General features: G+C 30.3%; 1 protein-coding gene across 1 annotated transcript in view; it reads left to right on the top strand.

Moving 5' to 3' along the window:
• Window positions 1-8,548, top strand: part of LOC105627679 (dynamin) — an 89,737-nt gene extending 81,189 nt beyond the window's left edge. The window contains exon 19 of the mRNA XM_012208958.1: window positions 8,485-8,548. Coding sequence (XP_012064348.1) covers window positions 8,485-8,548 — 64 coding nt within the window. The remainder of the gene's footprint in view (window positions 1-8,484) is intronic.
• Window positions 8,549-17,122: the final 8,574 nt, after the last annotated feature.

Below are 17,122 nucleotides of genomic sequence, written 5' to 3' on the forward strand. Positions count from 1 at the left end.
CGCTGGCCATTATTTTCTCCCATCTTTCGGGTACCGTACGAATCCCGCGTCGAAAAAACTGGTCACCTTTTGACGCTATCCACGAATCGATCCAATTTTTTACTTCTTCATGAGACCGGAAGTGCTGGTCAGCCAGGCCGTGTGCCATTGATCGAAACAAGTGATAGTCAGAGGGAGCAACGTCTGGAGAATACGGCGAGTGGGGTAGGATTTCCCATTTCAACGTTTCCAAGTATGTCTTGACCACTTTCGCAACATGGGGTCGAGCATTGTCATGCTGCAAAATCACTTTATCGTGTCTCTCGTTGTATTGCGGCCGTTTGTCTTTCAATGCTCGGCTCAAACGCATCAATTGCGTTCGATACCGATCGCCTGTGATTGTTTCAGTTTTAACAGTTCATAATACACTACGCCGAGCTGGTCCCACCAAATACAGAGCATGACCTTGAACGTCAAAATCACCGTTCTTGAAGCGTTGAAACCACTCACGACACGTTCTTTCACTAATAGCGGCCTCACCATAAGTATTTGAGAGCATTCGATGAGCCTCAGCCGTAGATTTCTTCATATTGAAGCAAAAAATTAAATCCTCCCGCAAATGACGAGAATTTGGCTAAACTGACATTTTATCGAGAATAACTTTATGATGCAGACACAAATCGACTAACTTTCTATGGGGTTATATTGACAGATGCCCAAGTTTATTGTATAACGTCTATGATCTATTTATTTCGACCACCACTTACCGCTAAAGCCATCTATAGGAAAACGGCGAAAGCAAAGTTGTACACCTAATATTATGTTTTCATATATTTCTATTAGAGTACAAATTTAAAAAATATTATTTTTTTATTGAAATAACTTTTGATCCAGATCAAACTATCTATAGTAAACTATCTATAGTTTTTTGTATTACTTTTAAGGGGATATTAGAGGCTCAATCGGGACGTAGCAGATCGATATAAATCTCCGAATTTACTGAATGGAATCAAAAATCCTTTTATAGGATTAAAATAGATGTAAAATTTGATAGTGCTGCAAAAAATTTTGTACTAAAATCGAAAAAAAAATTAAAAACTTATATTTTTTTCAACACGTAGAGCTATCACTTGACGTAGATATCTCCTTAATACAAAAATTTTATAGTTCGTATGGACCAAACGACAGTGCAGCTAAGCGTATTACGTGCACAAACAATACTGAGTTTATGAAATTAAGATTAAAAGCTTCAAAAGAAAGATTTATATCGATCTGCAAATGACATATACCTACAAATGCTGAGCGAAGACTCGGAATGGCAAAAAAAGCAATAATTGTGTCTAGCAGTAGGTGTTCAATCTTGCAAGAGATGGCGTTGCAATACGTTAGATAAGGACAGAATACGTTTGAGTGAAACACAACGATATACAGAGTGTCCTTAAAAGGTCGAGATACTTGATTTCGAAAAATATAAGTTTTACAAAAAAATGTTTCAAAAGTTGTAGGGTTCAAAAAGATTTATTTACTGATCTTATTGGTTTGACTTTGGGTGGCGTCGCCAAAGTCAGGTCAAGATCACATCAATTTTTTTTAATGGAATATCCTACTTTTGATTCCAGAATCTAAAGCTGGTGTCGAGCTGGTGGAGAGCTTCCAAAACACTATAAGAAAATATTTTTTATTAAATAATTTTTGAATTATGATTGAAAGTAACAGTACCGCCAGCATTAGCATTACCCAAGATATATCACGCGAAGACAGCGGAGATTGCCCAAGCGGATTTACACATCTTTTGTGTTCAGAGAAAGATTAGAGAATAATACAGCTAATGAAAGGAAGATCGAACCTGCTTTCATTGACTAAATCATCCGATCTTACCTTAGTTGGCTGGGTTATCATCCGATCTTGCCTTAGTTAGCTGAATCATTGTCCGATTTTGCCTTTATTGGATCATTGTCCGATCTTGTCTTAGTTAGCTGAATCATCATCTAATTTTGTCTTCATTGGTTGCATTATTTTCCAATCTTTTTCTGAATAAAAGATGTGTAAATCCGCCTGAGCAAACTTTGCGTAATACATCTTGGGTAATGTTAATGCTGGCAGTATTGTAACTTTCAAGCATCATAACTCAAATAGTACTTAAAAATATTTTGAAAAAATATTTTCTTATATCGTTTTGGAAAGCTCTCAACACCAGCTATTAGATTCTATCAAAAGTAGGATGTTCCGTTTTAAAAAATCGATATGACCTTGACTCTGACCTTGGTGATATCAAGATTAAACTAATAAGATCAGTAAATAAACTCTATAACTTTTATCTGAAACACTTTTCTACAAAATTTATATTTTCCGAAATATTCAGGTGTTCCGACCTTTTTAGGACACCCTGTATAATAAATATAAGAAATGAATGAAAGATGTCATTATTATCGAATTTGAAATTTTTTTAAAAGCTATACTATCGATCAAGTTCGGCCATCGCTTCAACATTCCCTTAAATGTAATTTTGAATAATCTTGAATAATTTTAAAGTAATTCTTAACATATTGCATTTACCTTACAACCTCCTTAAAGTGAATTAAATTCTAATATTATTTCTAATATTATTTCTTCTTTCAAAAATTTCTTCTTTAGCGCCGCTATTGGAAAATACGAGACGTATTATATATATTTTTATTTATTTTAATCAATTCCTTATATAAATTAATAATAATGCGAATAAATGTCTTTTCACTTTATTTCTGCACGTATCTTATCACTTGAGCATGTTATGTGAATTTTTATTGTCCTTTTTAATCCAAATTATTATTGTTTTACGCTATTAATGTTTCATAAGTTCACATTATTCTATTTATCTTTTATTCTATGTCATTCATATTTTGCAATATACATTACTCAACAAAGTTAAAGAATCACCCTTCGATTTTGTAAAAATAGCAAATTTTAAAATGGAAGAACTTTATCAAAAATCATTGTATCGGGATGTTTAAAAAAGTTTTCAACTTGAAATATGTACTTTTCAGATCTGTACTTTAGAAAAAACGATCTTACTGATATTTTATGGAATTACACAAACATAAATGAAGATGCACCAAATCTCAAAATTTTTTATAAAATTTGTAAAGTTTCATGGCGTAATTAAAAATTGCACACAAATGCAGTTTATAGCATCTGAAAGAATGAATGTTTAATTTGCCATTAATTTGCTTTGTTATTATATTCTACGATTTTTTTCATCGAGTTATTCAGCATCGAAGCATAATATCGTTTTTTTTTATTGAATAATTATTCAACATCAAAATAAAAGAGGTCATTTTTGCTTCAGTGTTGTATGACTCTGTTAAAAAAATCGTCCAGAGTTAAATAAAAATACAATTTAAAAATAAAGATTCACTCTTTCGAATTCTGTAAATTGCATTTGTACGCAACTTTTAATTCGCACTGTGGAACTTCGCAAATTTTGTAAAAAATTTTGAGATTAATGTATTTTCATTTATATTCATATAACTCCATAAAATATTAGTAAGACGGTTTTCTAAAGTACCGATCTGAAAAATACAGATTTCAATAATTAAATATAGAAACAACAAAGCTCAAAACGATTAAATCAATATAATCTGATGAATGCCTTTTTTTCAAGTCAATATTGCTTCTTAATGTGTAAAATTTTTTTATTATTGGGAGTACAAATTAGATCCGTTTCCCTAAAGATGGCTCCAGCTATTGTGAATGGTTCATAATGACAGCTGATTTTGGCGGTTTCAGAGAGGTTAAACATCTGCTAATAATATTCAGTTTATAGTTTGAGTTTCATACAAAAATCTTGATTTTTACTGTGTTTGAAATGTCGAATTTTGTATTAACCAAGCAGCAGAAGGTTTTGATTTTGCGGGAGGTTTTGATTTTCTGCTTTAATTGGAAGAAAAGTGCGGCTGAAGACCATCGAATGCTTGTCAAAGTTTATGGTGATTGGTTATGACACTGCTCCAACTGATAAATCATGTAGGGAATGGTTTCGACGTTTCAAGGATATTTCAGCATTGAAGACAAGCCTCGCTCTGGACAGCCAAAAAAATTCGAAGATAAAGAATTAGAGATATTACTTGAAGAAGATCAGAGTCAAACGCAAGAGGAGCTTGCAGAATTATTGATGGTAACTCAACAAGCCGTTTCTGTACGATTGAGAATCATGGGAATGATTCAAAAATAAGGAAATTGAGTGCCTTATGAAACCGAGAAAAAAATTGAAAGGCGATTTTTCACTTGCGAACAACTGATTCAAAGACAACAGAGAAAAGGTTTTTTGCATCGGTTGTGACTAGAGATAAGAAGTGGATATTCTACGACTATCCTAAAAAGAAAAAATACTACGCTAACCCCGGTCAATCGTTGCCATCGACCTCAACATCAACACTACAGCCGAACATTCGAAGATTATGTTCTGTATCTGGTGGGATCAAAAGGGTCTTGTTTACTATGAGCTGCTGAAACCTGACGATTCATTACGAGCGATCAATATCGGCTACAATTGATTCGTTTGAACCATGCATTGCGAGAAAAACGGCCGGAAAAGACATGACGAGCAAAGACATGATAAAGTTATTCTTCTTCATGACAACACTCGGCCTCATGTCGCTAAAGTCGTAAAAAAATATTTGGAAACGCTCAATGGGATGTTTTTCCGTACCCGCCGTATTCTCCGGACATTGCTCCTTCTGATTACTGGTTGTTCCGAAGAATGCAGCAAGTCACCGGTCCACTTCTTTCGCAGAAATCGAAAATTAGCTCTAAAATTGGATCGCCTCCAAAGACGAGTCATTTTTTCGAGATGGAATTCGAAAATTGCCTGAGAGATGAGAAAAAGTAGTAGGCAACGATGGACAACACTTTAGTTGATCTGTTCATTCATTTTGTTTTGAAATAAATGCACAAAAAAACAGACTGAACTAATTTGTACTCCCAATATAATATTTTATAAAATTTACAACAGAATAAACATTTCGATCTCTGTTTTTAGGTCCTCTTCAGTACAATATAAAAAATAAAATAAAAAATGCTATTAATCTTATCAGCGTATGTAAACAATTCTTATAAAGGGCATGTTATATTTGATTGATAGTGATTTTGCGAACGTATAAAATTGACCTGGTATTATTGATTACGTTGTCTTATAAATCTTTATATGCATTAATACATCAAATTGCCAGATTTATTAAGTAATTACATTATTACATAATTTTAATAAATTGATTTTCTCTTGTGACTTACATGAAATTGATAAATGAAGCACATTGAGATGTTGCACACTTCTAAAGTTCTCTTCAAATGAAAGTCATCATGCAAACATTAAACCGACACATACAATATACTGAAAAGAGGAGGCAACAAGTTAATAATTAAAATTATATATATAATTAATAAGATAATAAATTAATAAACTACAATAAATTAATAAACTACAATTAATAAATTACAAGATAATAAATTAATTAACTGGAATTGAAAGTTAATTCTGGGAAATGAGTCAGTAATTAAAATCAATAAAAGTTAAAAATGCAATAAATAATAAACTTTTAGATAAGAAGTTAAGTAAAATAAATTAAGCTAACAATTTATACACAATTTTTAAACATGATAATTATTGAAGCTGTAAATTCTTGTATGATATAAATAGCTGAATGTATAGATAACGTTAAATAAGATTAAAATATAAGAAATTTAAAAGTTCAATGTCATTTTTGTAAATTTATTCCATTCATTTGTCTTTTTTTTTGTATGTAACATTTCAGAAATCTATTTCTTTTTAAAGTTTGTCTCCTTATTCAAGATCTTTTTGTTACCCCAATCGAAATGATTTTTCTAATTTGTGTTCTGTTATTACTGAGCGCTGAATTGTATTCCATCTTATATGATTTTTATGGTTCTTTTTCTAATTTCTGTGATTTTGTTTGTTTGGTCCACATATGCATCACATTTTTACATTTTATTTCATAAACTACGTTTGTGTGTGAAACCTAAGGAAGTTTATCTTTTAACCTTTAGACTATCGGCATTTTTTTAAAATAGTGATTCTTTTTTCTCAAAAATTTTTTTATGTAAATAACATACACATGTGCAAAATTTTTAGATTTGTGTAGAATTACAAAAGTAGCAAGGAACATACGAATATAAAAAATCAAATATAAAAAATGTTTATTTTCTCAAAAACAGTGTATTTTGAGGGTTTTTGGTATCACTAATTCCAATTCTGAGCATAGATTTATAAAATTTCGAATCTTAAGCGCAATATTGACAACATAAATGAATATAAACGTATACGTATAAACTCTGAACTTTCCTTTATTGTTACCCAGAGCTAACAATGGATATAGAAAATTTGTAGCTTCTTTTTTTACTTTTCTTTTTTGTTTTATAATTTTAAAAATTTTTTATATATTTTAATTTTTTTGTATATTTTTCAATACTTATATTTTTAAATATATTTTAGACAATATGTATACAATTATGTTTGTATGTAATATATATTAGTATTAAAAATACCATTAAAAATGGTGATATTTTAAATCACACTCAAAAGCCACAAAAGTGGCTTTCCCAACAGTCTAAAGATTAAAACTTTGATAAACCATTTAAAACTTTAAATTCTAAAATTAAAACTTGTTAAATCCTAGGTCATACGAACAATGGGACTGTTTTTAAAAAAACTTATTTATTTTATTTGAAATTTTATTTATGAAAAGAATGATGAAATATCTAGATTTTTTAATTTCCCTGTTATTATGGGAATCTATATTCAGCGAATTTTGATTTAATTGTTAGAACTATGTAATCTTTTATTAATATTATTAAAGATCTTTTTTAATGGATCTATTACTAAGTGAAATTTATATGGCATTGTCAAAATTCTCTCTGTGGAACCTTGTAGGATAAATGGAGCATTCTATCAACTAAACTCAGTGTCATTCCTACTTTTCGACCAAGAGGATGGTGAGAATAATAGTTCAAGTAACATCGCGAACAGGTGGATTTTGTGTATAGATGTGTATAGATTGCAAATCAAATAATTATTGTATTTGATTAGCATAACATTCAGGAAATTTAAGGAAAGAACTTATCACCTTATTCAAGAGTAAAAAAAAGTTCAATCTGAAATGATAAATCATAAATGATAAGTCATAAGTTAAAAATTTTTTATTCGAGATTAGAATTGTCAATATTTCAATTTTAATGTCAATTGTCAATTTTAATGCTCCACTCAATTTCATGTAAGTCACAAGAAAATCAGTTTATTCGAATTATACAATAATGTAATTTACTACTGAGTAAACTTGACAATTTGCTGTATTGATGCATATATAAAGGAGATTTATAAGACAGCATAGCCAATAATATCTTTTATACACGTTCGTAAAATCACTACAATCAGATACATATGCTTTATAAGTATCATTTACATACGCTGATAAGATTAATAGCATGTATTTTCTATTTTATTTTTTATTTTTTATATTGCATTGAAGAGGATCTAAAAACAGAAATCGAAACATTTGCTGTTGCTAATTCCATAAAATAATAAAAAAATTTTACACATTAAAAACCTGTATTAAAAATATATACACCAGATTATACAGATTTCAAAACTATAAAATGTTTTTTTAAACATTTTGATGCATTTTTTATAAAATTCTTTTATCTTAAAATTTTTGCAGGGTGATTCTCTAATTTTGTTGAGTAGTGTATTTATATATATATATATAATTTTTGTAACTAAATATGATTGATTCTATACAATTTCATTAGTTTGTTGCTACTTTATAAAAATTGTTTGCCTAAGGCCTAAGATAAAATAATGATTTTTAATATTCTGACATAATTAAACGATATCTGAAATTTTAATCATCTAGTACTGAACAATCTGCATTATATTATTTTTTTATCTTATAAATTTTATAATTTATTACAGTATCTATTATACATGCTTTCGAATATTGTATCTTCCTTGTTTTTCTTTTTCTATCTTTCTTGGTCCTATCAACTAAAAATATCAACTAAAAATATTGTAAGTTTTAATAATTTAAAACTAAAGAGAGAGAAAAATTATTCTTGAAGCTTCCACGGGTGCTTTCTACATAAAGATTATGCGTTTCGCGGATTTCCTCCGTGTCCAGATCCATTCTTGAAATGCCAACGTTTTGTAAACCTTGCAGTCTACTTCATCAGGGCGAGGAGCAGCTTGATACTGAGTAGTATCAGGTAGTGGACTGCAAGGTTTACAAAACATTGGCTTTCCAAGAATGGATCTGGACGGAGAAAATCCGCAAAACGCATAATCTTTATATATAAAGAAAAAAATTTTTTAACGTTAAATTTCTCATGCTTGTCTGTTTATATATCAATATCATGTCTCTTTTGTTGAATGACCGCTCCCCCTCCCCTTCTACATCATGTTTTTATTTTGTATTTCATAAGCACATATCCAACGATCAAAATCTGTCTATGTTATAGGCGTCCTGTACCTAATATTCCCCCCCGAATTCCTGACAGACCATATTCTGGCCGACTAAACTGAGCTAGTCCGACACAGCAATGGCATACAAGACAGCAGCTTGTGCTACACAAGATGCAACAATCCGAGACAACATCAGGAAAGATCTCGTCCTAAATGACGGACGATAGCGAACCGGATGTACCGCAAGGCAAGGCTGACTGAAGAAATTCTCAATTACGCAATGAGAACACAAAGATCTCTTAAAGCGAGCGTCTTATATTCTGATCTCAGCGGCTTTGATGTCGAAGATTATAGATATTTACCGACAGGAATCATGAGAAGTAATTAGAAACGCAAGAAGGAACCATTTGTGCAGAGAGAAGAAAGAATAAGGCTGTGTTATGCGAATACTAGAGAAGAAAGAGGAAGAAGAAAGAAGAGACGAAGGTCAGATGCAAAAAAATGCTTCCGTTTCTCGATGATTGAAACAATTAGTAAAATTCTTTCAGTCACTTCTTCAACCATTTCTTTCTCTGGTGTATACTTCGACTTCTATCATTATTTATGATTTATGTACAGCTAGACTCGCATTAGTTTATGATGTAGTTCTAAGTATTAACACTGCGCTCGGTACGCGTCAGATGTATTTTTAAAAGGATAATTTTATTCGAAACGACAAATAGAAATCTTACAAGAAGAACGATTCAAATTCAATTCTTCTCGTGTTTGTTTAATTTAAAAAGTCATTTAAAATCGCGATTATCAGTATTATGTACAAGTTAAGACTACTAAGTATTCTCTCAAGAGTACGAGTTTAATCTTTCGAGAAATGTCGAAATTGCAGTATTGTCATATAACTTAATTTTAATTAATGATCTGTGAAATTGCAAATGAATAATTAAAAAACTTTACCGGTTTTCTTGAATACTCCTTTTTACTACTCCTGCCTTTATGCGATATTTGAAATACAATGTATTCTTCTTATTGTGAGTTTCGTGATGGAAGTATTGTAGAAGCGATTTTTTTTTCACATACAAGACGAATATGAGCAACTCAGTTACCTCAATTATAAAAGAATTAATTAAACAGAGAGACTAAATCACATTTCGTGAGAAACGGGGAGTTTGCGATCAGACATGCTATCAGCATTCCAGAAAAATTTTGCAGTTATGAAAAATCACACAGAAATATAAATTATTGTGATCAATGCATTATTATCGTAATGAAACAGATATACTTGTTTAATCGTGCCAAGATGATCGTTTGTTAGGTACAATAACGATGCTATTTTTAAGGATCTCTAGAAATTCTGCGATGAACAACGAAGTGTAAACAGTAGGGCCATTGTACTGCAATAAGTGATATGTAAAAGATACAAAAGATGAAAAAATAGTGATATTTATTTTGAACAATCGTGTAGAATTTGTTTTTTATTGACTCATGCGCAATTATTTTTATAAGTATCTTTTTATAGTTATTTTTGCATCATAATATTAATAACTGCGCGACGAAGGCGGTATTGGAAAATGCATCACAATTATTCTGTAAATGAAATCAAAATGACAAACTATAAATGAAGTAATAGAAATTGTACATATAAAGTTTACAAATATAGTATTACACGTAAATGTGTTAGGAAGAAAGAGATTTTTATATTACAAACATTACTACGCACTAACAGTCAATCTACACTGACTGATCAATGATGATCAATGTGTATTAGGACATATAATAAATCAAATAAATGAATATTTAATACGAAATAATTCGTTTTATCATTGTGGGTAATGCTCCGTTTCCATCATAAATTATACAAAATGTTAGGAAATTAGTGATAAGTTTTTCGCACATGTGGTAAAATGAACTAACCTGAGAAGAAAAGTCCTCTACCATTTTACAATTGTCGCAATGTCCAAATGAGAATGGATTAAAATGGATTCAGATTTTCAGAAATACGGATTCATGAATGTTAAAATGAATCCTTTTCAATCCTGAATGCATTTTTATTTATTTATAGAAGTGCATATAACTTATCTCTATGCCTTTCAAACCCAAAAATAATTAGCATTTTCTGTGCATCGTGAATTCAGAATTGTGAAATGCAGTTTTTTGATCTAATTGAATAAAAACAGTTTTTATTTAAAAATGAATCATAAATGTTATTTAAATTATTCAAAATTATAAGTAGGAAGTTTTTTCGTTTTAATCTAACTAAATTCAAAAGTTATAACGTAAAAATAATTGAGCTGTTCTTTTTCTCTTTGATTAGAAGTAAAATGAATGATCAATGTGAATATTCGCAAGTCGAACACAGCCCGAATATTAGGCTAATCACAGAGCGCGACATCGGCCAAGCGAGATTAGATCCGATACTTACCCAATGTTATCTCATAGTAATATAAATTATACTTTATTATATGTTAAATGATGATATTTTTATTATATCTATAACTTCATTACTAGTTTAGCTGATTGTAATTGAAGTAGAGAATGAATAACACATTTATCAATTGAAGAAGTGGTGTAGGTAGTGGCGGGTAACGTAGAAGATTCATAATCCAGAGATCCCAGATTCGAATCCCACTAAGGTACGTTTTTTAATACCAATTTGGAGTAGGTATAATTATTATAAATGTCTTAGGAATAAAAATTTGTAATCCTTAAATATGAATGTTTTTTTTTTTCGAATTTTAAATTAGTGTCAGCTCGGATCCAATCCATTTCAATTCATTTTCAGATTTAAAATATGCATTAAAAAAATTTTAATCCCTTTTAATCCATTCTCGTTTGTTGGATGGTTAACAAGTTATTAACTTAAGAAAATAGCCAAATTCGCCCAGTTCACCGCACAAATGTAAGCGCGCGACAGGATAGTATCGCCCCGCGCGGCGAGGCACGCGTTCGCCATGGACATATGAATATCTGGACAGAAACTTCAGGTATGGGGGGGGGGGTGAAAATTTTAGGGAAGGAGGAAGCCGCCATATTGCTGGCGACATTGATGCTGCTTCTTTCTAGCGTAAAATAATAAAGTATGTTCTGTTTCATGCATGCTGCATTATTTATCCTTGTTATTCATCAAATATTAATTAATATTCTGCTTCATCCGTGAAGCGGAATGCAATTTATGTGATTATCGCTGCTGGATATCATGATGAGGATAATAATTGCTTTTCATTTATACCGATTCTCAGATAATTCTTATTTGCGACGTCATAACTCACTTGAATGCGCATTCCTTTAATATTCCTTTAATAAATGAGATTTAATTTTTGCCTATAATCTGCATAAAATCGAGATCATGTGCTTTAAGTTTTGTAAACTCACTTTAAAAGTCAGGTTCGAACTTGTGTTGTTATGTGATAACTTTTTACCAACTAAGCAAATAATGACATCATTAATCTGAGTATGAAATACTCAGTTCACTTCAGTTCACTCAGTTTCACTTGCATGCAAATGGAAAGTAATTAATATTGCGCATAACAAAATTTTATATTTTTCTAAAATAAAACATCAACAATGCCACATTATGCTGTATCAATAAAAGCTACAAAAAACTAAGGAGCAAATTAATCAAGAACAAAATGTCGAAATAAGTTTTCATCGATACAATTTTCATCGACATATTTAACCTACAATAAAAATAAAAATTCAATACCCACCTAGCAAACGAGAATGGATTAAAATGGATTGAAATTTTTTTCTATCCGAATGCATATTTTAAATAGCGAATACTTTTTTTGGATTTAATTGGATTCAATTAGATTTAATTGGATGCAATTGGATTGAAAAACTGCATTTCCTATTCAAAATTTTGAATTGAACAGTTCATGAAACAATATTTCTGAAAATCTGAATCCATTTCAATTCATTTCAATCCATTCTCGTTTGCACGGTATAAAATAAATAATAAAAAAGAGGTTATGAGCCAATAAGTCACTTTAATACTAATCCAAAAATAATGTGAAATTAAATTTCATATAATTGAATAAATGTTTGGACCTACACAAAGTCATTATCAATGTCACAACATATCGATAATTATGAGTACAAAAGTCGTATAAAAATTAAAATTCTAATAATATCTAAAGCCATGTTAAAATATTATTAATATAAAATTTGAGGCAGTATTATATATTTTATTAATATTTAACATGATTTTGGATTTTATTGCGACCTTAATTGTTGCTACTTACAATTACCTTCTTTGTAACGTTAATTATGACCTTGTCTACAGATCGAAATGTTTGTTCAATTATATAAAATTTAGTTTTATATTATTTCTAGTTTAGCATTAAAATAATTTGACTCATAACCCTTTTTTTAATTACTTGATTTGTAAACGTTTAACGGTTGTGTGCAATTGAAAACAATTTTCAGTTTATATTAAAAGAAGTAATGAATATATATGTATATTTATTACTTCTTTTATTATAAACAGAAAATTATTTTTAATTGCAACAATCGTTGAATTAACTTTGTCTCACACAAAATCCTATTTTTATGCATTAAAAATACAAATAATATCATAATATATATATATCGATTTTCAAATAGAGCGCTAAAATGTCGCCAGACAAGATGACTGACCCTCCCCGTCGCGCGTCCTCTCACCCGTAAGCTAGCTTTACGCTCCGTCCAGATATTTATATATTATACCGAGATAGATTTAATTTCGTTTCACAAATTAAAAATTTATAGAAATGATCTCGGTAAGGCGGTTAGATTGATAACGGGATATTCTTTTACAAATGCTTTTTTGTATAAAAATAGGTTGTAAGGAAAATGTTTGTGAGTGTGGTTTTGAATCTCAGGACCTAAACCATATTTTTTGGATTTGCCCCCGTCAGACCTGAATTTAGAAATGATTTGATTCAGTCACTTATTGAAATTGGAATTTTCGCTCCTTTATCGGTAGCTCGTGTTGTTTCTTTGTCATACATTAAAGCTATCAATTTTTTTATTTATTTTCATGAATAAATGTAACTTTAATATTTAAATTTTAATTGTATTCGTTTTTTATGCACGATCTTGCACCTACAATAACGTTCAGTTCCAGTTGATCTGCATCGAATCTGCATCAAATAAAGTGACACCTGGAGTCTCTGTTTTTGTAATCACAAAGATCCATTTGAAGACCTCTGGGATTATGTTGACAAACCTTATATCGAATAGTAATTTTTAAGTCTCTATTCCCGAAGAGATTCTTATGCTAGATTACCAGATCCGTTCTACGCATGGTACTATGACTCAATCATAGGATCGAAAATCCATACAGGGGAATTAGAAGAAGAAGAAGAAGAAGAAGATATTCAAATTGCGTCCGCAATTGCATTGTAAAGAACGTGTCTAGCGACGGCGGATGCGCACTTCGCCGCATGAGACAGGTATTATCCTGTCACGCGCTTGTATTTGGCGATGGGCTGGGCGAATTTGGCTATTTTCTTAAGTTAAAATTAGTTAACCATTGCGACAATTGTAAAAAAAATGATAGAGGACTTTTTTCTCAATTTAATCCATTCTACCACATGTGCGAAAACTTATCACTAATTTCCAAACCTCCTGTATATATTTTATAAATGATATATCATTTATGCGTACATTTTGTATACATTATATATGTTTTGTAATTATTTTGTATATTATTTTATATATTATAAAATATGTATTTCATGTATAGTATTATATTTCATAACTTATAATATATATGATTTTTTCTTTATATGACTGATGTATAAAAGAATAGACAATGCAATATAACGCTTCCATCTCTGATTTTCTTGTACTTTATAAATTTATTTTATAATTTTATTTTGTAATTTTTTTTATTTATTTTGTAATTTTCATTCGTAGAGAATATGTTCCGGGAAGGAAAATTGTCACTTACCATAAGTCCCGTTTTTTTTTTAATAATTTCAATTTTGAAATTAATTTTTTTGCAATGTTTTCAAATGTTCTCATATACTATTATATATATGTATATATGTATATATGTGCGTGCATGAGTGTGTGTAAACAACTAACATAAGTTGTAGTATACATAGATGACAGATGGTCTATCGTAACTTAACTATATCTAGTGAAATGATAATGGATTCAAATTGAATTGATTCCATCGATTCGACATCGATTTCATTGTCATTTCTTAATGGACTAATAATGGACAATAATAATAAATAAATAATTCAGTGCTCTGCATTAGATGCACATTTCGAACTGATTTCAGCGAACGACTCTCTACTACCGATCGAATCTCAGCCTAGTCGCTGACCACTCACGATGATGCTCTGGTTCAGGAGCTCTCTATATCTTAAATATGCTAAGATTAGCTCTCTATATCTTAAATATGCTAAGAAGATACAGTATATTGTGCTAAGTATCTTTTGTTATTAAAGAATATCTTGCTAAATAATTTTTATTTTCTTAAAAAATCAAATACTAAATTTTCTATTATTAATATTAATAAATGTATTAATATGCTCCATATAATAATATAATTGTAACAATAATACGTGTCATTGTAGCAATCACATGAAACAAATTTTTCAAGCTTGTTGATTGACTATGGGATAGAGAGATCCGAAGATCTCTCTGTTCTATACACATTTGTCGTATGACAAAAACGCACAAATGAAATAACATCTTTGCGATAGTAAGAGTCACTCGCTGGAATCAGCCCGAAACGTGCATCTAATGCCGAGCACTATATTATCAAAATAGCATGTTACTTTATTTTAAGGAGGAATTATCTTTTATTGGATTATTATCCGTCAAAAAATCGATTTTTTTAACGGAATATAGTATGAAAAATATGTACAGGAAGTTTTAAATTAAAATTCATATCATCATCGAGATACTATTAAAGATCGACATCCTTACGGGAATTCGCGTCCATGTGAATATTGAAGTAATTAAGAGTTAAAAACTATAATAATATTGCATTAATTAATATTGTATTAATTTTATGATTTATTAGTTTAATAGACGTATTTATACATTTAGAACTCAATAATGCTCGAGTTTTCTTTAAAATTATGATTTCATTTTGTTGATTGTTATCGTCAAAGTTTGATTATCAACAGAAGTGATAACTGCAGAGAAAAAAATTGTAATTTTTCCGCAATATATAAAATATTATAGTTTTACAAATATGCACATTTATGGAACATTTATGTAATAAAAAATCATGAATTTAATAATGTATGAGCCAAATATTTATGTTAATAATAGCAAATTTATATAAATTATCGATAATAATGTTCTTCAATTACAATACTTCCGAAGTTTTTATATCGCCGAAAATTTGCTTAGGATTGACGGTCTTTAATAATAGAGAGAAACTTGAAAGAGGACATGACGACCCAAAATCTGTAACCGCAAAATGCTGCCGCACTAGGGCCCTCTGACAAAGTGTGTAATTGGATGTAATATTCCGTACATGACTCGTAATTCGTTCACTATTTTCGTTTATAATTCAACAACTAAGTTATACATAGATTTTGACAAAGGAAAAATTGTCTTAAAATAATGTCAGAAATATGTCATTTTAAGGACAAAGGTTTGTTCTGAGACATATACCTGCGACATATTCTAAATTGATTTATTATATAACTTCGTCAATTATATCACCGACGAGATATTATTAACAGAGAAAAATCTGAGAGAGAACATCACGCTGAAAACCTGTAATCGCAAAATGCTATCGCATACTCTGACAAAGTAGATGTAAACTACATAGCAACGTCCACTTTTCTTAGAGGACATCGTCTATTTTTCAAGACAGGAGATAATAAATCGACATTTGGTACATATAGCACGATTACATACACCAAATATGATGATATCATCTCCAGCTTTGAAAAATAGACGATGTACCCTAGAAAAGTGAATGTTGCTATATGAAAATAGCGAACGAATTACGGATTACATACGGAAGGTAGGCGTAATGCATCATCCGACGCGGGCGCTCAGTTCCGATCAGTTGCTTGCTACGCGTGAAGCTGACTTTTTATATGCAGCGGCAGCAATTTATTGCTATTAGTTAAAAATTTTACATGAGATGATGCACTTCCGACGGAAAATACATTTTCTCATATCTCATTGAAATTCAAGCGAACGAACAGTGAGCAGCAAAGAATTTGAAGCTAAGAAAATGCAATGGGTACATATAATGAGTACATTTTTATTAAGATTTGAAGTAATGGGAATATTCTAAATTCTAAATTACCTTAAATGGTCCAAAAAGTTGTCCAAATTATAACTGCACTAACAATTGCCATATAATCACAAGTTTTTATCTTTTTAAATTTTCCATATTAATTTTCGAACTGAGCAAATAAAAGATATATATTTGAGGTTAAACTTTAATACATGTATTATTACTGATATTTCTTTTCATGTGCAGCAAAATACAGCGGAAACAATTATGAAAAATTTGCATCACGTGACATTTTTGCTGCCGCAGCGTGCTTCGCGGGAAAAGTCACTTTAACACGATGATATGCGCATGTACGTATTTCCTCTTCCCCACCTCACTCTCTCCCTCTCCCTCTCTCNCNTCNTCNNNTNACNTATNATCGATCNTNANCTGTANNTNACTATNTNGATCGTNTCNGTNTNTNTATATATATATATATACTACTACTATATACTACT

Source organism: Atta cephalotes (assembly GCF_000143395.1).
Source record: "Atta cephalotes unplaced genomic scaffold scaffold00010, whole genome shotgun sequence".
Taxonomy (NCBI): domain Eukaryota; kingdom Metazoa; phylum Arthropoda; class Insecta; order Hymenoptera; family Formicidae; genus Atta; species Atta cephalotes.